Source organism: Hemitrygon akajei, chromosome 8 (assembly GCF_048418815.1).
Source record: "Hemitrygon akajei chromosome 8, sHemAka1.3, whole genome shotgun sequence".
NCBI lineage: Eukaryota > Metazoa > Chordata > Chondrichthyes > Myliobatiformes > Dasyatidae > Hemitrygon > Hemitrygon akajei.
In genome coordinates, this window is record NC_133131.1 from 119,953,690 (window position 1) to 119,980,238 (window position 26,549).

General features: G+C 40.7%; 1 protein-coding gene across 2 annotated transcripts in view; it reads left to right on the forward strand.

Annotated features, from left to right (window-relative positions):
* Positions 1-438: 438 nt before the first annotated feature.
* Positions 439-26,549, forward strand: part of LOC140732198 (CKLF-like MARVEL transmembrane domain-containing protein 6) — a 67,170-nt gene continuing 41,059 nt past the window's right edge. Inside the window, exons 1-2 of one of the 2 annotated variants that reach the window (XM_073054471.1) lie at positions 439-588; positions 968-1,170. In XM_073054471.1, coding sequence (XP_072910572.1) covers positions 1,024-1,170 — 147 coding nt within the window. In that variant the 5' untranslated portion in view covers positions 439-588; positions 968-1,023. Of the gene's footprint in view, positions 589-755; positions 779-967; positions 1,171-26,549 lie in introns of those variants that run through there. The other variant, XM_073054472.1, reaches the window with a different exon arrangement.

The following is a 26,549-nucleotide window of genomic DNA, read 5'->3' on the forward strand; positions in this document are numbered from 1 at the left end:
GCAAAAAAAAAGCGGCAAGAAGAGTTCACATCTTCACCCCTCCCACCAGCACTGGTTTCCTGTAAAACACACACGTTGCATCAGGAAACCGAAAGTGAAGGAGTTTACAGGGAACGAACAGCTCTGTTAAATTGAGGTTATTGTTATATTAACCTTGATTTTACTGAATCACCGAGAGGTCTACTCTTACTTCTAATTCGTATGTCCGTAAACCAAAACAATTGCATCACATTATATCATCACAAAGCGCCAACTGCTTCCTAGAATTAACTCTCCTGCTAGCTGCTCCAGATACTAAATTGGTTTCCGTTTGACCAACCAGCCTAATTCTCCATTTCACAGGTGACGCAGAGTCTAGCACAAGGTTTGAGCGCGAGTTTACAAGGGCAACTGATAAACGTAACCGAGGTGGGAGTGGAAAGTCCCACGAGGGGACGGGCTTCTTGTGTTGCACGGAATTAAAACAAGGAAGTGAAGCGAGAGAGGGAGTGGATTTTGAAGCGACAGTACTTGGGGGGGAGGGGGAAGCACAGGGAAGCTGCCAAGGACGAGCATTGCTAACCGGGGTTGCGGGCGATCAGCCAGCCGGTAAGTGGGGTTGGGTGGTGGCGGGGGTCTCTCACTGCCTGTCCAGGTTGCGGGGAGAGATGGTTAAACGGGTCGTTTAGCTTTCATTCGCTCTCTCTCCTGGCCAGCCTCGGATTTTCCTTCCCCGCCCGTCAACAGGCGACCATCTGCGAACTTTGTGTCCCCGGAGTTAAAATGGATCGGCCTAGAGGTCAGAATAGTACTGAAAATACACATTTTAGCGACCGAGTCGTTGTCGAGAGTGATCGTTGTAAGGGATCTTTGAGAGAAGGAAACGCAATTGAACGTAACGCCGATTGCAGGAAAGTCCGCGTTGTTTTGATTTCGTTAAACACAAAAACTCCTGATGATCGTTTCGTGGGGATTTTGTTTTGTACAGGAAGTGGTTGAGGGTGTGTTGGTGGGGCCGCCGCCTCTTTAATACTCAGCGACACAATGCCGCAGCGGGAAACGCCGGGGAACGGAACCATGGAGGTGGGCCAGGTCTACGAGAGAACCACCGAGCCCATCCAGAGTACCGGGGGCTTCTGTAATTTAGCCTACTTTTCCAGACAAAGATGTATTGCGAAGGTGTTGGAAGTGGTGAGTCCTTTCGGTCTCAAAGTTTGGTCATGCGTGCACCTCCCGCGTTTGTCGGCCTTGTGTTTCTCAATAATGTAAGGATACAAAGTTTCAACATTCGCGGGGTGGATTCAAAGTAAACTTTAATGCAGGTTGAGTAGCATTCCCCTAATTCCGAAACAAAGTTCGGGAAGTGAATATGAGAACACTTGCGTTTGCCAACTTGTTACTGCTCTATTGAAGGTTTCTCTAACAGCTTTGATTCCTAACGAGCTTTACCAATATTTCTGTAATATATGCTGTACAAACAAGTGTGTAGATTCTCCTCCTCCCCACCCCCCAAGAAATCTCCTGTATGATCCATCCTGGGCAGTGGCAACCTTTGCAGGGCTTCTGGCACATCCACGATTTTTATTCGTGTAGATGAGATGTGACAGTTGTAGGCAAGGCCGGTTATATATTGCCCTTCCTAACCGTTCTGTTGAAAATGATGATGACCCACTGCTGAACAGAACCGTGATCTGTTTGATAAATGTACTCCCATTGTGCTGCTGTTCGTGGGAGATGCAGGATTTTGTCCCAGATTACTCAAGCCAGGAAGGTATTAGGGGAAGACAAGATGTTAAAAAGGCAGGAGGATCCTTCAAAGGGTTAAATGACTGGGAAAATTGATAGTAATGTGAAATTATTTTGGGGAGGAAAATAGTGAAAATGGGAGAAAATGATAAATGTTGGTGTCTTTAGGCAGCTGAGTTTGCAGTGTCATGACACAAAGGTACTTAGAACAGCAGTTGGGAAGGCAAAGGTATATTGACTTCATTGTGAAAGGGAAAGAACACAACACTAAGTGCATGTTGGAATTGTTTATGTCTTTGGGATTATACCATTTTATAGAACAGCTTTGTTGCCCCAGTGATGTAGGTTCAATCCTAACCCCAGGTGCTGTCGGAGCGGAGCCTGTGTGTTTTCCCTGACTGCATGGAGTTCCCCCAACTTTTGTGGATTCCTCCTACATCGCCTTTGTGACCTTTGTTAATAGCCTGTAATGTTTGGGTGAATTGTTCTGGGTCAAAGTGACCTCCTGCCATACAGAACATCTGGTTCTGTAGATGCTGGAAAACCAGAGCAACACGCACATGGCAATATTTTGCATTTAGTACTCTATGCCATTTTAGTTAAAATGTTAGTTAAAGTCTGTCCTGAGCCTTATATGCTCATCAGGCCGGTGCTTATGCCGGTTTCCATGGCGTGAAGCGACTGAGTACGAGACTCCTCCCCCGGATAGGATGCCAGTCTATCGCAAGGTTAACCCCCAGCATTTTACCGGTACCCATTTTCAGCTGGGTGGACTGGAGTAATGTGTGATTAAATGCCTTGCTCAAGAACACAACACACTGCCTAAGCTGGGGCTCGAACCCACGATCTTCAGATCGCTAGTCCAATGCCTTAACCACTTACATTTTTATGGATGCTGTTCCAGTGCAGGATTGATTCCTGGGATGAGTGACCTTGGGGAGAATCAGTAATATTGTCTTAAACTTGATGGATTTCAAAATAAACAAGAGATGATCTTATTGAGATATAATGGATTTGGAGAGAAATTGATGAGATTGATGCTGGGAGGTTGATTTTTCAGGATTGAAAACTTCAAATTAGATACAGTATCAAGGATACAGCTATTAAGAATTGAGATAATGGGAAGTGTTTTACATGGAATTGTAATTCTTTAGAATTACAGAGCACAATGGATATTCATTGACTGTATGCAAGGGTGAGGTCGATTACATTTTTGGCACACTGATTGAGGAATATGTGGAGAGGATCTGAGGCACCGATTCTGTTATAAACTTGCTACCCAGGAAAGCAGGCTCAAGGAGGCTTCTGTTTCTTGTGTTCTCATGGTTATAGAGTAAGGAGCCATTGAAGACAAGGATGAAAATTACTTTTTCACTCTGAAGAGGGCGAATCTTTGGAATTCTCTGCCCAAAGTGTTGCAGAGACTTGGTCACTAGGAATAATGATTTTTCTCAGATATTAAGGGATTCAAGTGCCATGGTATAAACACAGGAAAATGGTGCTGAGGTCAGTGATCAGTCATGATCTTATGGACTGAGCTGGCAGAAGGGAACCAATCAAGCAGATGCACTTTGTCCTGGCGCTGAGATTCAAGAGTGATGTTGGGGCTGCCCTCAGTAAAGTAAGCAGACAGTATAAGATCACACTTGTGCCTATTTGTTTGTTAGATGATGGAAAGGCTTCTGGAAATTGGGAATTCTGTGATTGGTTGTGCCCAGTCTCTTATCTATGTTGAGCCAAGGCTTAATTTGATTTTGATGATTTACTTAGTGATAATAATGCTTTTGGTTTGAGATGAACAATGGCTGGGATATATTTGGTACTAATGGCTCTTCCACCAGCATCAGACTACATGTTGTCTAGATATTCCTGATTGTCAAAAGGATCATTATTTGGGAACTGAAATTTATTATCCTTTCATTTGGGGCTTCAGTCTCAGATGACCTAGCAAAATCACAGTCAGGAGCCTTGTTTCATGACTATATTTGCCCTCTTGTGTTGATGTCATTTTTTTGCTGATGCAGAATCTTCCATTGCATAATTGTAAGCTTTTCCTTTGCTCACTTGTGTTTGACACCGTAAGTGATTGCTCACTAACATAAACACCCAAGGTTCTATCTAAATGTAAAAGTTGTTGATACTGGAAAGGAATAGAGAACGTACTTCAGATGAACCACTGTTTTGTAAGGTTTGGGTCAAGAGGGTGGGGGGTGTTGGGTAGGGTTTGTTGAACTTTCGTTAATGGTGCTATGCTGTTATGATTGTGTAGTAAGTTATCCAATGATATTTAAGTTTAACCTTTCAATATTTTTGTTTTGCATGTGTATGTGTGTATAAAGGCTTATAAACAAAAGTGATACTAAAATCTACTTTATTGGTTTTCCATGTGTAAATGCTGGGAAGCTTCCACGTGTGATGCTTGGTCATTGTAAAGCTGATTGATTTGATCAATGATAACAGTAATTGGATTTGCTGCACTGAGGATGAGAATAATTATCCTGCAGATCCCATGTGAATTTCACTTGAGAAGTTGGTTGTGATTTCTCAGCCCCTTCCTTGTGCACATGTTAACAGCCGGCCAAAACATGGGAACTCACAGCAATTGAAGCTCAGAATTCATGATCTCAGTGTAAGATACTGAATTATGAGTTCTAAATGGGAAAGAAGTAGTAGGAGGGGTAGAGAAATTAAATATGTGCTAAGGGGATTTTTCAAAATGGGCAATTTACCTCTCAAGGGAATAAACCTGGAAGTGTAAACATGAAGAATTTGTTTAAATTCTTTGACTTTGTTATAAATAGAATTGCACAGTCATAGCTTTTCATGTGTAATGCTCTTGTCAGCTCCATTCATTGAATTAAAAACAATTTTAAAGGGGTTATTTGGATTTTTCTCATTTTACCTATGTAAACATAATGTAATTTGTTTTTCATCCAATTTTGGAAGATTAATCTATGCTTCTTTCTGTTATCAGGGTGTTAAAGGGTATGTAATGAACAAGGGCATAATGACACTCAAATCCAACCACTTTTATGATTTGAAGTCAAAGAATATACTGTACATACAAAGGATTCTGAAGGAAATCTTATGAAGGATCCTGTTGAGAAGTATTAGTTGTACTGGTGGTCACAGCAAAACAAAATTAAGGGAATTCTATGAAGAGTTGAAAGTCAAACTATTCAGAATTCCATAGGACACAGTCCATTATTAAAAGGAAGTCCACAAAAGTATTTAAATAAACTGGCACTTATCTAAGCAACTATCAGATTGGTGGGGAGCAGGAAGGAAGAATGGAATTAGACTTTGAGAGAAAAATGTTAGCTCAGAATGGTTAAGCCAAATGATTTGTTTCTTCAAAGCAGTACTCTAATTATCTGTTTATCAAATGATTAACACTGTAAAATGCTATACATCTTCTGTTTATTCTGCATTCTGGCTAGTAGATTTTCTCATGCTTTTTTTTTTGCTTATTACCAGCAGGTTTTCTAATTTTTATGCACATGAGCAATTCAGACACAATAAACTACCACAAACTTTAATGCCCAAGTTCCATTCAAAACACATCTATAAAATGACCATGTTACAGCAAGCACGCTCTGTATCGCAAGAAATATTCCAATTTAACTATGGACTTTAACAATTCCCTACGTCCTACATATTGATTTGATTTTTGATAAGCTAAATGACTTCCTTCAAATCTGCCGTTATCACTCATCCCAAAAAGAGATAATTCCTTTCACCATGTGAGACCACCACTTCATGTCCAATTTCTTTTAGCTTTCCAACCACCTCGAATATGTTGTAGCTCTCAAATTCATGGCCACTTTTTGAATTTGTCCAGTCAGGCTTTTGTCATTGTCACGGTACGAAGTTGCTACTGTTAACAGTACAGCACAGGAACAGGTTTTTCAGCCCACGGTGTTGTGTGGAACTAATTAAGCCAATAACACCTAACTACACAATTGTTTTTCTTCTCCACATGATCCATATCCATCTAGTCTTTGCAAATTTATGTATCTAACTAAGACTCTTAAACACCTCTCTCACACCTGCCTTCACCACTAGCACAATCCAGGCACTCAGTGGACCCGTACATCTCCTATGAACTTTAAATGCTTGCCTTCTGATGTCACCTCTAAGCTCTGCCTCAATTAATGAAGGCAAGTTTAACAGGCGCCTTCTTTACCATTTTGTTGACTTATGCAGCTGCTTTCAAGGAGGTAGGGACTTGTCTGTAAGTCAATACTGTTCAGAGGTTCCATTTAATATCAGAGTGAATACAGTACACAGCCTGAAATTCTTACTCTTTACAGACATCCACAAAACAGAAGAAAAACCTCAAAGAATGAATGACAGGAAAACGTTACAACCCCAAAGCGCCCCTCCCATGTCCTGCGCGCAAGCAGAAACAAAGCATCAAACCTCCCCCTGCCCGTATCAGCCCCACACCACCCACCAAGCAAGCAATAGCAAGCTCCCAGAGAGACCATGATCTCGAGTCCATCAAAAACCACCGTTCATCCCTACCTTTGACATCTCACAGTCTCTCTCTAGAGAGATCGCTCCTGTCGCAGCGAGAGGGGAGACCAAAGCTCACTGTTTCAATGTTACAGTCTGCTGTGTCGCTTATTTCGACAGTAGCGTATACTACTGTCTTGATGTTCTGATCTCCTGCAACACTGCAGTCGGCAAGACCGCGGAGGAATCAGGGTCGTCAACAGGGCTGTACCCCGAAGGTGCACACATTGCACACCGCTCCTGGAGATATCGAAAATGCTAGGCCTTTGTGAGAGCGGGAACCCACCTCTGTGAAGATCTGCAGTTTAAGGGTCCTGCCATTTACTGTGTACTTACCCTAAACATTTGAATTCCCAATCTGCAGTATTTCACATTTGCTCAGATTAAATTCCACCCATATTTGCAACTAATCTAAATCCCATGGCATCCTCCTACACGGTCCACAGTGCTACCAAACTTTTTCTCATCAGCAATCATACTAACCCACCTACTCACATTTTCACAGACAGCGGAGGTCTTAGTATAGGTCACTGCAGTAGACCACTAATCACAGACATCCAGTCTTTATCAATCACATTCTTCTTGAAAAATTCAAACAAGTTGGTTAAGCATGATATCCCTACCACTAATGTGAGACTCAATAGTCTATAATTTTCGGGACTATTCCGGTTTCCCTTGCACAACATTATATACCCGCTAATACTCCAGGATCTTGTTTGTGGCTAGAGAAGACGCAAAGATCTTGGTCAAGGCCCCAGGAATTTCAACCTTTGCCTCTCTCAGTTACCAGTGCTATATCTGATCCAGCCCTGGGGACTTAATCACCTTAATGTTCTTCAGGAGACCCAACGCTGCTCCTTTCTTTATCTCTAAATGCCCTAGCATATTAGCAAGTTCCACACTCATCATCTTATCCTCCACGTCATTCTTCTTGGTAAATATTGATGGAGAGAACTCATTTTGGACCTCACCCACATCCACCTCCAAGCACATTTTCTTTCCTTTATTCTTGTATGGTCCTATCCCTTCCCTGGTTATCATCTTATTCTGGATGCACGTGTAGAATGCCTTGCAATTCTCTTTAATCTTATTTGCCAAGGACTTTTCATGGCCCTTCCTTGCTCTCGTAATTTCCTTTTCAGGGTTCTTTATATTCCCTAAGGCCTCTGTTTGAGTTTAGCTTCCTAAACCATGTATATCACTTCTCCCCTTGACTAAATTCACAACCCCTTTCATCGTCCAAGGTTCCCTTACTTTATTGTATTTGTCTTTCCTTCATACCAGAGCATACCTGTCCTATCATCTCAGCAATTGGTCCTTAAACAGCCTCCACACGTCGGATGTGAACTTGCCTAAAAAGAGCAGTTTCCAATCAACTCTCCCTAGCTCCTGCCTCATACTCTCGGAATACTCCCACAATGTCTTTTCTTATCATAACTGTTGTAAAACTTGTGGCAAAGGTAATCTGTTTCTCCTAATTGTTCTTAATTAGTCTTTGACATAGTTGACTACACTAACCTCTTCAAACCTTTCCATCGCCATTGAGCACTTAACCTTTGCATTTTTATCAATCCTATAGCATCCCATAGTATTGATTTTCCTCTCACCTTTGTCTTCCGACAGTGCATCTTATGCTCTTTGCTACTTCTCATTCACACACCGATTATTCCAACATTTTGCTAAGTTCTTACAGCAGGGTGTTTGTTGCTCCAGATTCCAGCATCTGCGGTTACTTGTGTCTCCGTACTCCTGAGCCTTTCTTTGTTCTTTAGATTTGAAATTATAGTTTGTGCTCTAACTGGCACTGTCAGATCATTCATCGTTGTAGAGGTATTGGTCAATCTATTTCTTCTCATTGCTTTAAAATAAATCTGAACCCCATGACAAGGCCTTCAGTTTATTTAAGAACAATTAGAAGAAATAGATTGCTTTTGTTATCCAAATGCCACCAATTTCTCCTATTTCATGTTCCTTAACTGTATAATCTCCAGCTCAATAACTGTGAGAACCCTGCATTTGTCTAATTCTGACCCCTAAATCAAGTATTCTATTATTCACAGATGGACCTTCAAAGGTCTGCCAAGCCTGGGGTTCTGAAACTCCATCCTTAAGCTACTTCATCTTTTAATCTCGCTTTTCCTTTTTAAGATGGCCCTTTTAGTTTTTGCTCATCCACCCTAATACTTGGTAGGCAATTTTATTGCTGACAACACAATCCTCAGAAGCAGTGTGTGACTTCTTTCTAGATAAAATGGAAACATAAATTGTTGTTTTAAAAATAATTCTATTAAATGTTAATATTGGTTTGTAAACATGGTTAGCCAGTTGAATTTGGTAAGCATCCCAAGGAGACATATAAATTCTGATTAATTCAGCTCTTTGAATCACAGTAATGGCTTGACAGAGGTACCTTGTTTTTTCTCTAGAAAGTTCTACCTGCTGCTGTTGCTGTCACATCATCTGTCTTTTGAATTCACCTAAATTTAGATCTGGTCCAATTCATGGCGCACTGCATTCCTTCCCTTCATTTTCACTGCCCAGTAAGCCATATTTTCAGCACTTTCCAACCCATCTGATCCACAGACCAATCCCAACCATACTCTTGTAAATAGTTTTCTCTGTTAGGCTCACTTGTTGTCTTAGCTCAAATGCAGCATTCTGTACGCAGAAAACCAAAGTGTGCATATTTCTACTGAATTGTTTGGCAACTGACCAGCGGTAGGAACATGTGACAAAGGTGAGTTGGGTAACTGTACATAAAGAAGTATTTATTTTGTACAAAATAAGGAACTCGCTAAACCTGTCTGCAAAGCAAACATTTAGTTCTCTGTGGTGACTCCTGTCGCATGCTACTTACTGATACCATAGTTCAGAAAAATCTGCTACTTTTTTAAGCAAAGTATTGTGGACTGTAGGACAATTTCTTGCAATTTGTAATGAGATATTCCATGTAGCGAAGGAAAATCAGAGGGAAACAGAGCTACATGTAAACCTTCATCAACTCTTGTGATCCCTTGACCTGATTATTCAGTTAGTATCAGGTTTATAAACCAGAATGGCTCCTGATCAGTGTTTTATCATCAATTGAAGATGGTTGGCATCCTAATATTGGTTAATTCCTGTAGGTTGATATCCAACAAACCCTATTAAAAGGATATATATCTAGGGCTCAATTTGAATTAAGCTCAGCAACGATCTCATCCTCATCTAGGCAAATAATCTGCCCATGTTGTCTCTTTAGATTTTTGTATCAATATGGGAAGCTGTGACAATGTGACAGGTGAAGTGGGAGAAAAATATTAAAATAATTGAATCAGATTAAATCTTTCAAATTGTAAAATCTTGATGTGGTTTGCAGTTTAGAAATTTCATTGTTTAATACTGTTCATTATTGACATTTACTTTTGCTGTGGGGAAATTCAATGTGAATCCCAGTAGTACTTGTCAGTTACCAGTATGGGTGTTTCCTGACTGTTTTTATAGTTCTGCTTACTTCTGTATTGGCCTAGAATAAACCTCTTGAGTATTTCTTTAAATGACTGGGAAAACAACATAACATGTCTACAGCTCCTGTGACCCGGGTTCAGTTCCACTGCTCTCTGTAAGGAATTTGTACACTCTCCTGGTGACAGCGTGGATTTCTTTGGGTGCTCCAGTTTCCTCCCATCTTTCAAAGATGTACCAGTGAGTAGGTTAATTGCTCATATAGGTGCCACGAGCTCACCGGGCCGGATGGGCCTGTTACCGTGCTGTATCTCTAAATAAATATATTTTTAAATAACCAGTGTACAGTGCCTGGTGTATAATCTTATCACTGATGTAAAAGTTGACTGTCAATTTTGGTCATAGCTTCAGCTCAGGTTCAAGTTAATTCAACTGTACAATACATGAATATAGCCAAATGAAACAGTGTTCCTCTGGGCCAGTAAGGCCCAGCCCCCAACCCAGTACAGATTCCAGTGCACCCACTGAGGCCTCTGCTCTCTCCCACACCGCCTCCAGCATCTCCTCCCCTGAGCAGCTGCAACACGGGGGCCTGGTCCTCGCCATAGACAAGGCAACACGGCTCCTCCTGCTGTCAGTCTCACCAGTGAACTGGACTTGCATTACTGATATCCAACAGGCTCCTGCAATCAGAATAAAAATGTCCAAGCCAATCACTCATACCACACACCATTTCGGAGCAACTATGGTACGCAGCGAGTCCAGGTGACAACACAACAACGGAACGCAGTAAGTCCAGTTCCATCGTTCTATGCAACTCACTGTTCCTGAGAAATGTAGCATATTTTTGACAGTTGTAGCATTGTGAATTTGATATTGATGAACCTGTATGTGCCTGCTGGTGTATAATTTATCCCAGAGTGGGTGTTTCTGTAATGTTGCATCAGGATGTTCAAATTCATGCTTGTGAATCTTGGAATTGAGTTTTGTGCTCCATAAGAGACTGCTCTGTTTCTCGTAAATAGCTGATCATTGTGCTCATACTGCAGCTGCCATGTCTGCTTTAAATGTAAATTATTATTTCTTGGCATTCCCTTGATTTACAAATACAGTGGTTATACAAATACACACAGCACCTATTTGGCTTTGGAGATTCACCAGAATGACGTTAGGACTTTAATAATGTAGTTATAAGGACAAATTGCATTGATAGCTTATATTCTCCGGTTTAGTTGTTTAATGGTTGGTTGATGTTTTAAAATAGCAAGGAGATTGATATTACAGATGTTTTACTAGAATGTTACAAGGAGCTGGTTATTTGTAGAGAATGGAAACGCTGGGTTATTTCCCTTGGAGCAAAGAAGCACAGGAAGAGGTTTAACAGAGGTGTCCAAAATCTTGAATGATTCATCAATCAAGGAATTGGTAAATGGAAGTAATTGGAAAAATCATCAGAGCTGTCAGGACTTTTTTTCTCTCTAAATCTGCTGTTCGTGGAAGTCTGGAAGCTGATTTGCATTATTTGTCCACTCCCCTTTCAAATATTATGAGGGAATATTTGCAGTTATGGAAAGGGCAAATGCTTGGGCTAATTATACAGCTCAGTTCTTGGTGTACATTGGGCCAAATGAGATTACCTAAATTGGTCAGATAGATGCCGAGAAGTTGCTGGGACGACCCAGATCAGTTTCAGGATGATGTCTAACTCATTCAGAAGCATGATAGCTGACTTTCAGCTTCTTTGCACATGGAAAATGTCTGTGGAAGTTTAGTCAGTTGAAATTTCTAAAATTGAAATAGTTCTTTATTAGGTAAACATATTGAAAAAGGATAAGTAAAATTATTATAGTATGGTGAGTGTCGTGAAAACACTAACTAAAAACACCAGAGTGACTTCGAGTTTTGTTTTAAGAGTTTATTAGCATGATATCATGGAGAGTCTGCAGCAGTCTCCACCACCACCAGAACTCTGATTTTTTAGGATGTACAGAGCTCATATTTATACAGCAAGATAAACAACTTCACATAACTTTGTTTGTCAGTACAAGATCAATCATTTAAAAGACATGTCAATTATTCTCTCAGCGCGAATCTAACAGTTCGCCTTGTTCCCTATTATCAGGGCTCATAATTTACCCCCAGACACATCTTCCCTCCTGGTTCCAGGGGCCCAGTATCTAATTTATTGGAGTTCCTGGGACTGCGCTTATCATCCAAGGTTATTCTCCACACGCATCAGGAGTCTTAAGCCCAGCTGTCCCAGAGTGGTCAAGTACCCCATCAGACACTAGGTTTAACCATTTCTACCACAGTGAGAGGCCATCTGTTTCATTTGAGTTTGTAAGCTTCCAAAGGAGCCATGTTGTCAGTCCCAAGACTCTGCCATTTCGGAGCATCTTTGAAAGTTATTCCATCTCAAGTGCCTAAGTAGTTCCCTTTCCTGAAAGTAATTGATTCTTGATTTCACTGCTCTCACAGGCAGTGAATTCCAGATGTCAGCCAGTTGAAATTGTGTTTTTCTCTTTGTATCTTCTGTGTTCCCAGTTTTGGGCCATTTACAACTGGGAAGTTTCCTTCTCTTTACCCCATCTAAGATATCTTTTTCGTCAAGTTTCTTCCCAACATACTTTGTTCCTAGGATCAAATGTAGATAGGTAATTAGTGGCATGGAATAATGTGCTCGGGGAAGAAAAATTGAACCTGTTATCTGTAAAACTTATATACTACACTGCATTATGTAACAGTTTATGTCTGAGTCATTGCTGTTAGGATCAGGAGATGAATGGTACTTGCATGCCAAGGGGCAAGCAGCTGTACTAATTTTGTGGGCGCTTAATTGAGGAAAACATAAGGTACCAAAAGTTCACAATTGCTGGTTACATTCAGTCATTGCCATTTCACATTCTAAGTACATTAGAGTTTGCCAGCTATCGATAATATAATTCACAATCCAGACTGCATTAGCTAGTTAATGAATTTTCTTGCCTCTAAGATGCAAGCCTGAGAGTTCATTCCCCATTGTGTAAGAGTGCAGAATGAAAGTTTCTTTAACTGAGTTGCTTTATTCATTATAGATTGGCAACAGCATCTCCTCCACAAGCACCATCAGTGTAGATGCACCACAAAATAGTGTGCTTAGCTCCCTGATCTAGTCAAGATTCAACATTGTTTAACATCATTTCCAGGACATAAGTGTAAAGGAAAAATAAATAATTGTTACTCCGATCCGAAACAGCACATAAAACACAGTAAGATAAATAATCACAATAAATATAAATGCATAAGCTGGCTTGCACATTGATTGTATGTGCATAGTGACACTAGGCACAGGAGTGGCTGTACATAAACTGAATCTGACAGGAAATGATAAAGTGGTGGTAGGTGTGGGTGTTGTGGGGTGGGTTAGTGGGTGGAGGTATTGATCAGCCTTACTGCTTGGGGAAAGTAACTGTTCGAGGCTGGTGGTCCTGGCATGGATGCTATGTAGCCTCCTTCCTGATGTGACCGGCCCTTTTCTGGCACCTTTCTGTATATATGATGGGGTAGGCTGGTGCCAGTGATACATTGGGCAGTTTTGATTACCTGTTGCAAAGCCTTCCTGCCCACTGCAGTGCAGTTTCTGTACCATACAGTGATGTAGCATGTTAGAATATTCTGTACTGCACATCTGTAATAGGATGTCCAGCTCTCTTCAACCTCCTCAGTAAGTAAAGGTGTTGATGGGTTTCCTGATTGTGTTGGATGTGTTCTGAGACCATGAGAGGTTGTGTGAGATGTGCACTCCCAAGAGTTTGAAACTACTCTCTGTTTCCGCTGTTGTAAACTTTATACTTGTGTCTATAAGGCAAAGTATAGCTCCAATGCCATATTTACATTTGTTGATGATACCACTGTTAGTTGTTTGGGTTCTCCTACATTGCTCAGGTTAAATGGGTACTAATATTGTCCTAATGCAGACAAATTTATCAGTTTTGTTTAGCTGTGTCTGTCAAGTCGGAGTTCTTGTTCTTCTTTGAACATGTGCATCTTCCCCACTTGAAAGAGATTGAATGCGCCTACCCAAAGGTTTTTTAACTGGATTCCACTCAATGACCAAACAACTTCTCCTTTTTCCTCCTTTATTTTTGCAAGTGCGGCAGTTTGATAGTTCCAATAGTTCCATCAGTCAATAGTCCTTAGTCACTAGTCATTAGTCATTAGTAATCAGTCATTAGGTTAGTCATAAGGTTAGTCAAAAGTCATAAGGCATAAGGTGAAGAAACTGGCTGCCTCTCAGACTTTGTAGACGAATTCCGACCTGCACAGTCTCCGTTTCTCTAATGGACTGTTATGGTCCGCAGCCATTATGTTTTCAAACCGGCGAACCTTCCTGAAGGTTCACGAGCTCTTCTTAAACCTCGTGCCATTTCCGAGAAGCGCCTGCGCACGATGATCCCCGTGACGAAGCTAGCTCTAACCCAAATGCAGTGACAGTAATGCTCTTTTCCATGAAACAGTCTCCCAGGTTATTTAAAGTTCAGCATCTTGCTGCAGATTCCAATGCTGCTCCCGGACTGCCGTTGTGATGCTGCAGGGTCCCCCCCCCCAGTGTTCCGGGCAGAAGCAGCACTCAGGCAGTGGGTTCCATCCGGTCTATCAGCGGATTCTTGCTATTACTTTTTAATTTTATTTTCTTTTGCCTCTAGGTCCCAATACTTTCTAGAAACTCAAGTTTGACTTGACAGTGTCTCATCACAGAAAGTAATAGTTTCAATTGCTGTACAAAACAATGCTATAGATGCAAATTGGAGACAAATCTATCTATCACCTCCTAGCTTCTCTCATCATTTTCCCTTCCCCTTCTCGCCTGGACTTAACTATTTCCTACCAGCTTGAGCTCCTCCCCCTGCACCAACATTTTTATTCTGGCTTACCTCCCCTTCCTTTTCCAGTCATAGAGGTCTTGATCATGAGACTTGGAAATTTAGGTTTTCCTTTTAAGAAACTTTGTCTCAGATTGGATATCTTTTTATGAAAGTAATTTATTTTGATCCTTTCCAGTCCTAATGAAAGGTTTCTGCCCAAAACATCGACAGTTTATTCCCCTCCATTGATGCTGTCTGACTTGCTGAGTTCCTCCAGTACTCTGTGTGTGTGTTTTACCTCGTTTCTGTAAGATGGGCTATAACAGTCTGTTTACATTTCATAAATTCAGACCACACTCAGCCCATGAACATTCACATTTTTGGTTGCAACTTCATGAGAAATATAGCATCAAGGGAAAATGTTCCAAAGGATGCAGTTTGCATTTCTTGGAGGACCAACCCAATAACGTCATTGAGATTTTCTTGGGACAGTGACCCAGAGTAATTTTTTTTTAATGTAGCTTCATTAAAAACTAACCTTCCATCATCAGGTCAGAGAATGGATGCTTGCTGCTTTGAATTATACTTTATGTTTTAGTTCCTCTGCAAATGAAGCATTGCACGCCCACATGCAGGTCAACTTGGATAGCGTTCAGACTTGTACATGACAAGTAACATTGCCCAGTACCTTTGAAGCATGAAAACTTGATCTTCAACTACAGAGGCAAATGACATTTAATGGCAGTATAGTCACCATTGACCAGAAACAGAACTGGATGAGTCATATAAATACTGTGGCTATTAGAGGAGAATGGAAGCTGGATATGTTGCAGCAAGTGATTTAGCCGACATCCCAGAAACTTTCCCCCATCAACAAGGGACAAGTTGATAGTATGGTAGGATACTCAACATTTGCAGCTCCAATATACTTGAGTGCAACCATGAACCTTAGTCAACTTTTATTGTCATTTTGACCATAACTGCTGGTACAGTGCATAGTAAAAATGAGACAACATTTTGCAGGACCATGGTGTTACATGACACAGTACAAAAAACTAGACTGAACTACATAATAAAAAAAAAAACAGAGAAAGCTACACTAGACTACAGACCTACACTGGACTGTGTAAAGTGCACAAAAACAGTGCAGGCATTACAATAAATAATAAACAGGACAGTAGAGCAAGGTGTTAGTCCAGGCTTCGGGTATTGAGGAGTCTGATAGCTTGGGGGAAGAAACTATTTCAACGGCTCTGTGGAAATGTCATCACCAGAAGGATGTTGTTCAAGAAGCTGGCTTACCACCACCCTGCCAAGGATATTTATAGATGAACAATAAATAATCAGTCTTCCTGGTGACGCCCAGATCCAAAAGTAAACGGTAAAAATTTCATAAACTCTATTCTGGTATCTTAATGATCAGAATTGGAGAGGTCTGTTATAAAAAATGCTGCGGTTCAGACGAGCTGGGTAGCTCATACAGTTTAAGGGTCACTAACAAAGGAGATCAGCACCTCAGCACCCAGGTATTTCTGCAGTCTCTCCCCTTTATGAAAATGGCTTTCATATCCATTCAGAAGCAGGATGTCTTGCAGCAAAGAGTTTGCTTACTCATATGACAAACAAATTAAGTTCAAACATGTTATGGTTCAAGTGCTAATGCAGAAAGAGAAACGTATTTTCCAGTTCTCTCGGTCTCTTTTACAGCTTCCTGGATATTATGACTGTGGGAAGAAGTCAGAATTCAGATGTCCAGTGCCAAGTAACTTGCAGATTTGATCATAACATCCTTTCTCTCTTGTCTAAGTCAGGAAGTGAATGGGATTCTCAGCACATGCTGCTGCAGTGGCACTCAAGAAGCTCAACACATTTGGTGGGAAAGTAGCCCATGTTGAACATTTATTCCCTTCACTACAGAACCGATCTTAACCAACTATTTTATTACAATACCACTACTAATTTTACAGCATTTCCCAAACTCATAACCTTCATTATCAGCCCTGAAGAAGGGTGTCCTGAACAAGCCCCCAAACATTGACTTGTTTAGTCCTTTCCATAGATGCTGCCTGACCTGCTCAGTTCTTCCAGCATTTTATGTGTGTTTGGATTTTCAGCATTTCTTCTGTTTATCATCTTGGGAGGGACAGGGAGTCTTCCTGCAAGTCCCATATTATTTTAACTTGGCAATGTAGCACAGTTCCTTTGTTAATAAAACATTGACATTCTCAAAATTCTCCACCTTAATAATACTATTGATGTATTTTGACAGTAAGGACTGCAGAGACTCAAATTTATTCTTCATTGCTTGATGAAGCTTGAGTAAAATGTCTTTTGTCACTGATGCCCACATTCTGGTGAATGTTAAGAAGAAAAATCAGCTGCCTCTACTCCCAAATTTTTCGAACGTTTGTTGAGCAGAAGAGATTCTTGTTCAGAAATGTATGTATCTTCATTCTAGTGCAGCTCTTGACTTAGGAGATTCAACAAAAATTGTAAGCCTTAGCTAAGTAATTTATCCTCTGTAGGTCTTTCTCTGATGGTGCAAACCAGTTGAAACGTGTTTTATTTCTCAAATCTCCCAATTATGTGTTGCTGATGGGTTGAGGTCAGCTTTGCTCATGTTACCATAAGATTAAAGTACGTGACTGGTCCTTTGCATTAGGCGGAGTTTATTTGCATTGTGATGACAGCTGCTGATATTCCTGCGTTCTCTGCACAGTGAAAGAATAGAGCTGGTGGAATTCCAGGAAAGCCACTTACTTAATGAAAATGCAGAAATTTCATAACTTCACAGATCTGTGACTCAATCTTGAGTCTCCTTGCTGCCTTGTGTCATGGCACTCCTCATGTAAATCTGAGATAACAGTGCACTAATTTGTAGATGAAAATCATTTTTAAAAAGTCATGGGAAATAAAAACATTAATTTCTGTGATTTAGAGGAGTATCAGTGTGTCGCTGTCAACCTTCAGACATGGTCTGTACTTGGAGTAGAACAGAGTACACTTCTCCATGTCCACTCTATCCAGTCCTTTCAATATTCTTGAAGTAAGTACCCTGTTTTTGTATCTTACTAAAACAGTGATCTCTCAAGCCTGCTGCCCCAATTTGTTTCATTCCTTCAACTCTGGGATACCTTTAGTGACAGTGGCTTAAATTTATTGTCCTTATTTTCACCATGCATTTAAGTGTTATGTATCCCACCTACTAGACTCAAAACTCAGGGTTGCTACCTACTGCACTACAAGTGACATTATGTTTGTAAACAACCTTAGATTTGATCTCACTAACCCCACAAGCTTACAGCTGTTTCCTATTTTTTTGTGTGTGGGCTGGTTAATATTATTAAGCTCATTGAATCTAGCCTAACCTCCATACAGATTCACATGTTTTTTTTTAAATCCAAGCAGTTCTCCAGAAAATGTTCTGCAGGTGCATAACTAAAGTACAGATTTTCTTTTTGTATATCGACTGACACCATACTCTCAAGTCAACTGTGTATAATTAACACAGGGAAAGAAGGTTAAGCTCTGGGAAGTTCATTATGCTGAGAAGTACAAATTGTGCCCGGGTTATCCTGACATTGTATGGTGTCCCCTGGAGCCCTGACCCATGTCATTTCTTGTGATAAAAAAGGGGAGAAATCAGTACGGAGATCTCTGGTATGTGGACCCACGTGTTTACACCTCTATCTGGTAAAAAGAGAAATAAACAGTCTAGGCTAAATGGTTCTGCTTTTGGAAATTCTGTGTGAGAATGCGTTGGTTCAAGCGCTACAAAAAGTTAGATCACAAAATTTTTGCTGAATTTTCAGTGCTTTCCCAAGGAAACTATTAGACGTCAGTTTGTCATGTCAACAGTTCTTCCTCTTAGAGCACCACTCGAAAATCAAATCACCTATTAATTTATTGAACCAAACTTAGGGAGATGTGTTTGATATATTTAAAACTGAATGATAGAGGTTGTAAGAGATTGCTCCCATTGTTGGGAGAGCCTAGAACTAGACAATATAGATGAAAGATTTTTGTCAGAAGAGTGAAAGATGCCCTGATAATGAATTTTTTTTTGTGTAGAATGGTTAGCATCTGGAGCACATCATCCTTCATTCAATCACAATTTTTGGAAAAAGATTAAAAGCATTATTTGAAGGAAAATCTATTGGTGGACAATGGGGAATGAGTGCAACTAGCTACATTACTTTTGGAGAGCCAACACACTTTTAAATCCAAATGGCTTCCTCCTGGGAGTTTTTTTTTGCCTTTCTATAATTGTGTCTCAAATAGGAATGGTCAGTATGTTTCAGTTAGTTATTGAATCTGAAAAGCTCAGGGTCTGCAGCCAGTACCATGTCAGCCAGGTATTCAATCACCCTCCTGTATGCTGATTCAACACCACCTTTGATTTGGCCTATGACAGTGGTGTCGTCAGCAAACTTCTATATGGCATTGGAGCTGTGCTTAGCCAAGTGTGAAGCGAATAGAGCAGAGGACTAAGCACACAACCTTGTAGTACATTTGTGCTGATAGAGATTGTGGAAGAGATGTTGCTTCCAGTCTGAAATGACTGGGGTTTGCAAGTGAGGAAATCCAGGATCCAGTTGCACAAGAAGGTATTGAGGCCAAGGTCTTGGAACTTATTGATTAGTTTTGAGGGGATGATGGTATTGAAATGCTGAGCTGTAGTTGATAAACCGCATTTTCTTTGGTTTACTGTTAGCAAATGACACAAGGTATCATCAGTGATGAATTGCATTTGTTATATTCTTGAAGGGATTGGATAATATGATAGAGATGCTGAACCATCTTGCTGCTAGTTATCATCACTTAAAAGAAAGGAAGGCATTTAATTGAGGCTACAACAGAAAGTAGACTGCCACACTGAAGTAGATAGAACAATTCATACTATGGATATTCCTGTTCATGTGGGCTGATCAGGAGACTGATTTGCATTTTATGTCATTCCTCTTGGCATATGTGAAAAATAAATACAACTGCTCATTGAAGGGAAATATTGCACAGGAACAAGTAAATGATGCTTTGAAGATAATTATTATTTGTCAAAGTCATTATATGTAGGATTACTGACAATTTGTTTGATGGCTGTTTCTCGACAGGATACATTTGCTCAGTCTGCTTAAAGTCGTCTTGGACAACATTCCCAATATCCGAAGGAATCACTCAAATGCATCTTGTTGCTGTACTTCTACTTTTGAGTTCCTTTTCATCTTCATTGCCATTCTGTTCTCAATTTATTTGTTGCTGTCATTTTTTTAAACTTTGCACTATTACCAGACATCCTTTTTATCCTGCTCTCTTTTCGATCATCCATGGAGCCCTGGCTTTAATTTTCCTATTTCCCCCTCCTCCCCCATGGGAACGTGCCAAGACTATGTGTAAATGTTTCAGCTTTAAAGGCCTTCCTCCTATTGTTCAATTACAGTTTGCCTTGCTTTTACAATTTGCATAAGCCAGGTGTTTGTATCCTTTCCCCTAACTGTCATTCCACTGTTTGCCATTCAAACATATACATGTATATCACCAAACACAACAGCATTCCTCTGGCCCAAGGTGCACAACACAATATGCGTCACACACACGCACTACTGGCACTTCATACAGTACGTGATGAGACCTGGGTGGCAGGAGGGAGTTCAGACTTCTCATGGCCATCATAACAGTTCTTGTCCTAATGTTACGGTACCTCCTGCCTAATAGTAGGGGGGCAAAGAGATTGTTGGATGGATGGGAGGGATCCTTGACTATGCTAAAGGCTGTGTTTGCGGTGCTCCTGATAAGTATCTCAGATGTGTGGAAGAACGACCCCAGTGATCCTCTCAATGTCATGATATGACCACCATTTGCTCCATTTGGCCTGGCTCCTTTTCCAAAGTCAAGCCTACCAATGCTGCCTTAATTGTTGGGCCAGTAACATGCTGAAAAATGTTCTTCTGAGCACACTTTGGAAACTCCCTATTTTGTTTCAGTTATTACTGTCCCTATCTATATTCAGTGGCTGCTGTATTAGGCACCTCCTAATAGAGGTGCCTCCTACACCTCCGAAGTAGCCATTGAGTGTATGTTCGTGGCCCAGCAACTAAGACAGCATTACCAGACTTGGCTGCTGGAGCCCATCCACTTCAAGGTTTGATATGTTATGCATTCAGTGATGATCTTTTCCATGCCACTGTTGTAACACATGGTTATTTGAGTTACAGTCTCCTTCCTGGCAGCTTGAACAAGTCTGGCCATTTTCATCTAACCTCCTTCATTGACAAGGCGTTTATACACACAGAACTGCCACTCATGATGCCTTTTTGCTTTTCGCACCATTTTCTAGAGATGTTGTGCATGAAAATCCAGGAGATCAGAAGTTAGCAATACTCGAGCCACCCCGTCTGGCACCAACAATCGTTCCACAACCAAAGTTACTTAGATCACATTTCTTCCCCATTCTGATGTTTGGTCTAAACTACAACTGAACTTCTTGACCATGTCTGCATGATTTTATGTTTTGAATTACTGTGATGTGATTGGCTGATTAACAAGCAGGTGTACCAGTGTCCAATGACCGCATATCTGCATTATTGGTCCTCCAATGTGACTGTTATTTCTTGCCAGGGAAATTCAGGGATGCAAATTTAAATGCTTCAACAGCAGTTATAGAATTAAATTGTCACTCCCTATCCCATCGCCAATTTTGAGATGAATATGAACTAACTTTGTAATGATATTGACAAAAAAACAGATTATCCTGGGTGTTGTAGTTTTCTCCCACGTCCTACAGATGTGCTGGTAAATAAATTATCTTATGTAAGTTACCCCTTGGTGCAGCTAAATTCAAAAAAGTTTATGGCAGTTTGGGAGAGGATAAGTTGCAGAAATATAGGGAAACAGGAGGAGGGTAGTTGTAAGAAATGGAACTGATGGATTGTCTTGTGTTGTGATAAGAAACATCATTTGCATGACTAAGGAAATCTAGTTTATTTTCACCTACCATCCTCCCTTGCATGTTTATCCCCCCCCCCCCCCGCCCTATTTGGAAGCAGTAAAAGTAACAATGGCCGAGAGTGTACTCTGAGTGAGGAATATCATCAGCTGTCTAGAGTAACAATGGCCGAGAATGTACTCTGAGTGAGGAATATCATCAGCCATCTAGAGTAACAATGGCCGAGAGTGTACTCTGAGTGAGGAATATCATCAGCCATCTAGAGTAACAATGGCCGAGAGTGTACTCTGAGTGAGGAATATCATCAGCCATCTAGAGTAACAATGGCCAAGAGTGTACTCTGAGTGAGGAATATCATCAGCCGTCTAACGTAACTGACCAAGCAGCAGTCCTGGGTGACCCTGAAGAATGTATCTATAAACCCGATCAATCCACAGTCCTTTGGTGGTGAAGTCCTGTCATCACATCAATGCCCTGCATCATGCTGTATTGCACAAAGGGTAAACTCCAAATAGGCCTGGTATAGCTCAAAATTGAGCATCACTGAAATACTGTGAACTGTTCTGAGCAAAAAATATACATGGAACTACAATATCATGACTTGGCATACCCCACATTCTATCATTGCAGTCAAGCCAGAGGATCAGACTGGCTAAATAACTCATGGGTGGTGGTGGCTCCCAGGATGCCTTCAGCCACCACGAGGGTGGAATCCAGTATGTTGCTGCAGGAAGTAAGACTGAAGCATTTCCCACCGACCAGCCACCTGGCAATTAAACCTCCTCCAAATGAGTTCAGGAAATGGCACTGGATCAGTGCTGATAAGGAACCAGACAGCATCTTGGCAGTAGTACAAAGACCTTCTCTGCCAAAGTAGCTGTTCCTCCAACAGCTTCAGGAGAATTGCCATATTGACATCTACCCATCAATATATATAAAATTCCCCTTGTTTTACCGGTGCACAAAAGGCAAAAGAAATGCAATCTATCCTCTAGTAAAAGGCTATGTCCGTTAGAGGGACAACAATTGAGTAATATTGTCTCCTGAAGCAAAAAAATGGTTATGAATATTGGGTGTCAATCATCCCAGCCACAGGAAATTTGCTGCAGGAATTCCTTAAACAACTGGTGTTGGCTCAGTTATCTCTGTTGGCTTCATCTATGACTTTCCTTGCATTACAAGATCAAATAGGGATACATGCTGATGATTGCATGTTTTGTTTGTGTTTCATTTATATTGAATGGTATAATGGGTTTGACCATATACTCTGGCCTAGCTGAGAGCAATGTTCCAGCCATGGATCCCATGCTCTATAAGTCAGGGTGATATGGGAGAGGATGGCATGCCGCTCAAGTTGTAACAGATCAAAAAAGTTCCACTAGCAAGACCAAGTAAAAATGCAGATTTGTTTGTGATGAGATTGTATCAAAGATCCATTTTGTCAGCTTTGGCTCTTTGGGAAAAAAAATATATAAATCCTACGTTATCTTCTATTTCCTCTGCCCTGCAATTTAATTTACTTAATCTCCAATGTTTACCAGATACTGTGAAATCAACTTCATCCACCTGTCAGCTGTGCACTCCACATCTTGGATCACTCCTGGATCAGCCATTTTCCTAAGAATATAAATTTTTTTAACACTTTTCTGTTTCTGCTGGCAATTCAGTGGTCCTGTAGACCCTTGCTTCATTCTCTCATTGCCGCATCTTGCCAGTGACAACATGTCTTATCTCAACTAGAGTATAATTAATTGATCTTTGATGTTGTTGCACTTGCACAAGATGGTTGTGAAATAGATGGAAATGATGCTGAAAGCTCTTACATTTTGCATAGTGCCAGTAGTTCAATATTTGTTCACTCAGAAGGTACAGTTAGGTCAGGGTTACCTCTGGCTCTAGTTACTCTGATTTGAATAAGATCATGATGTGATCAGAGTTGGTCAGATCACGACCAAGTGGGAGAAAAGATCATTTGGGCTATCAGTGTTATAGGTGTACTTGTTTAACTAGAGAGCAGCAGGATATAAATGTGGCTTTCTAGCTGTAGCTTATGGCAGAGGTGAAGTAACGAAGCAGTACCTCACTTGTACAGATTAGCATAATGGATTAAAAATATTAGACAATAAGACAAGGGAGCAGAATTAGGCCATTTAGCCCATCGAGTCTGCTCTGCCATTCAGTCATGGCTGATCCTTCTTTTTCCTCCTCAACCCCAATTATTTGTTGTAAAATCTTGCACTTGTACAGCAATTATGTTTAGGCTGAGTCTGTATTTTCTACAGTTAACAGTGAGCTGTGATCTCACCATTGGAATGTTTAGTATTTGCAAAGAATTTGGCATATTTGATGCTGAAAAACTGTTTACTTAGATGAAGGATCTAGATGTGGGTGTTTACAATCTTGGAATAAATAATTCACCAATTAGTATGGAGGTATAAACCAATCCTGTCGAGGCAGAATAGGCACTTTCCACAAATACTTGTGGGCTTTAGTCTTAATGACCAAAATTGGCAGATCTTAGGATTGAAATGAGTTTGACAGATTCCAGAAACATGGAATTAAGTTACTATTGTAAATGCTCGTCCATCCTCCTGTGGAGAAGATACTGACAATTATAATCAAATGTCACAAGATGATTTAAATGAGATTGATTAAGGTAACAATAGCCATTGGAAAAAGTGTGTAAAAGTAGAGGATCTGGAGAAGATTTTACTCTGGAGTAAATGTAGTAAAAGAAGGGAGTATTAAGGGTACAGCAGTTTTAAGAGGACAAGTCTGCAGGTTGTTACGGGTTAGGAAAACTCTCAGACTGTGCGAGCCAAGGGGGGAAATTGGAGTCTTGTCAATATCTCCCTACTGGACAGAGTATTGGATAACCACTAACATTATTACCTTATTCTTTAAAAATGGGAAGAATAGGATAAAACAAATAATTGTTACGGCAATTAGATTAACTCTGAGCAGGTTATTTGAATCACTTCTAAATTTTAATCTCAGTAGAACATAATCAGAATAAAGATATACAGCACGAAAATAGGCTTTTTGGTTTACCAAGTCCAACTAATCATCTTGCATCCATTCACACCAATAGCACCTTAATTCCAGTTTACCCTCCCAATATTATGCCTGATATTGTAATGTGTGAAGGAAGAGAAGTGGGTGCAGTTACTGTTACAAGAGAGAAGGTGCTCAAAAAGCTGAAAGACCTAAAGGTACATAAATCACCCGGACCAGAGGAACTGCACCCTAAGTTCTGAAAGAGGTAGCATTAGAGATTGTAGTGGTATTAGAAATGATCTTTCAAAAATCATTGGACTTTACATGGATGAAAGAAAAATGGAGGGTTATGGGGTAGTGTGGGTTTAGTACTTTTTTAAGGATTATATGGGTCGGCGCAACATGGCTGAAGGGCCTGTACTGTGCCGTAGTGTTCTATGGTTCTATAGCATGGTGTCAGAGGACTGGAAAATTGCAAATGTTACTCCACTCTTTAAGAAAGGAGGAAGGCAGCAGAAAGGAAATTATAGACCAGTTAGCCTGACCTCAGTGGTTGGGAAGATGTTGGAGTCAGTTGTTAAGGATGAGGTTATGGAGTACTTGGTAACACAGGTCAGGATGGGACAGAGTCAGCATGGTATCCTGAAGGGAAGATCCTGCCTGATGAACCTGCTGGAATTTGAGGAGATTACAACTAGGATGGATAAAGGGGAAGCAATTGATGTTGTGTATTTGGGCTTTCAGAAGGCCTTTGACAAGGTGCCACACATGAGGCTGCTTACAAAGTTAAGAGCCCATAGTATTACAGGAAAGTTACTGACATGGTTAGAATATTGGCTGATTGGTAGGAGGTAGCTAGTGGGAATAAAAGGATCCTATTCTCGTTGGCTGCCAGTGGCTAGTGGTGTTCTGTAGGGTTTGGTATTGGGACCACTTCTTTTTATGCTGTATGTAAATGATTTAGATGATGGAATAGATGGCTTTGTTGCCAAGTTTGCAGATGATTGGTGGAGGGGCAAGTAGTGTTGAGGAAATGGGTAGGGTGCAGAAGGAATTAGACAGATTAGGAAAATGGGCAAGAAAGTGGTAAAATGCACGGTAATGCACTTTGGTAGTAGAAATAAATTTGCGGGCTACTTTCTAAACGGGGAGAAAATCCAGGAATCTGAGATACAGATGCAGAACAGCCTGAAATTTAACTTGCAGGTTGAATCAGTGGTGAGGAAGGCAAATGCCATGTTAGCATTCATTTCAAGAAGTCTAGAATACAAGAGCAAGGATGTGATGCTAAGGCTTTATAAGGCACTGGTGAGTATTGTGAACTGTTTTGGGGCCCCTCATCTTAGAAAAGATGTGCAGGCATTGAAGAGGGTCCAGAGGAGATTCACAAGGATGATTCCAGGAATGAAAGTGTTATCATACCAGGAATGTTTGATGGCTCTGGGTCTGTACTTGGAATTCAGAAGGATGGGGGGGGGGGGGGTGGAATCTCATTGAAACCTTTCAAATGTTGAAAGGCCTAAACAGAGTAGATGTGGAAAGGATGTTTCCCCATGGTGGGAGAGTCTGTGACAAGAGGACACAGCCTCAGGATAGACTGGTGCCCTTTCAAAACAGTTGTGGAGAAATTCTTTAGCAGAAGGGTGGTGAAGTTGTAGAATTTGTTGCCACATGCAACTGTGGAGGCCAAGTCATTGGGTGTATTTAAGGCAGAGATTGATGGGCTCTTGATTGGACATGGCATCAAAGGTTACAGGGAGAAGGCTAGGAACTGGAGTTGAGGAGGAGATAGAAAAAAGGATCATTTACAAATTCCCACATGGTACATTGGTCAAAAATATAAAAGATGACAGATTGAAGGTTGCTGAACTGTTACTGCTGATTGCTTAGAGCTTTAGGGACTTGTGTTTAATACTGATCTTTGGTGCTTCATATTTTCCCCATGTCTGTATGGGTTCACAACTGTACCCAACCAGACACTGCAGTCTCCATTTTATTACAACTGCAGTCTATTATGTGTGCCAGCAGATACAATTCAAACTGTTTAAGGGGCAAGTTTTAGGGATACTTTTTCTTCT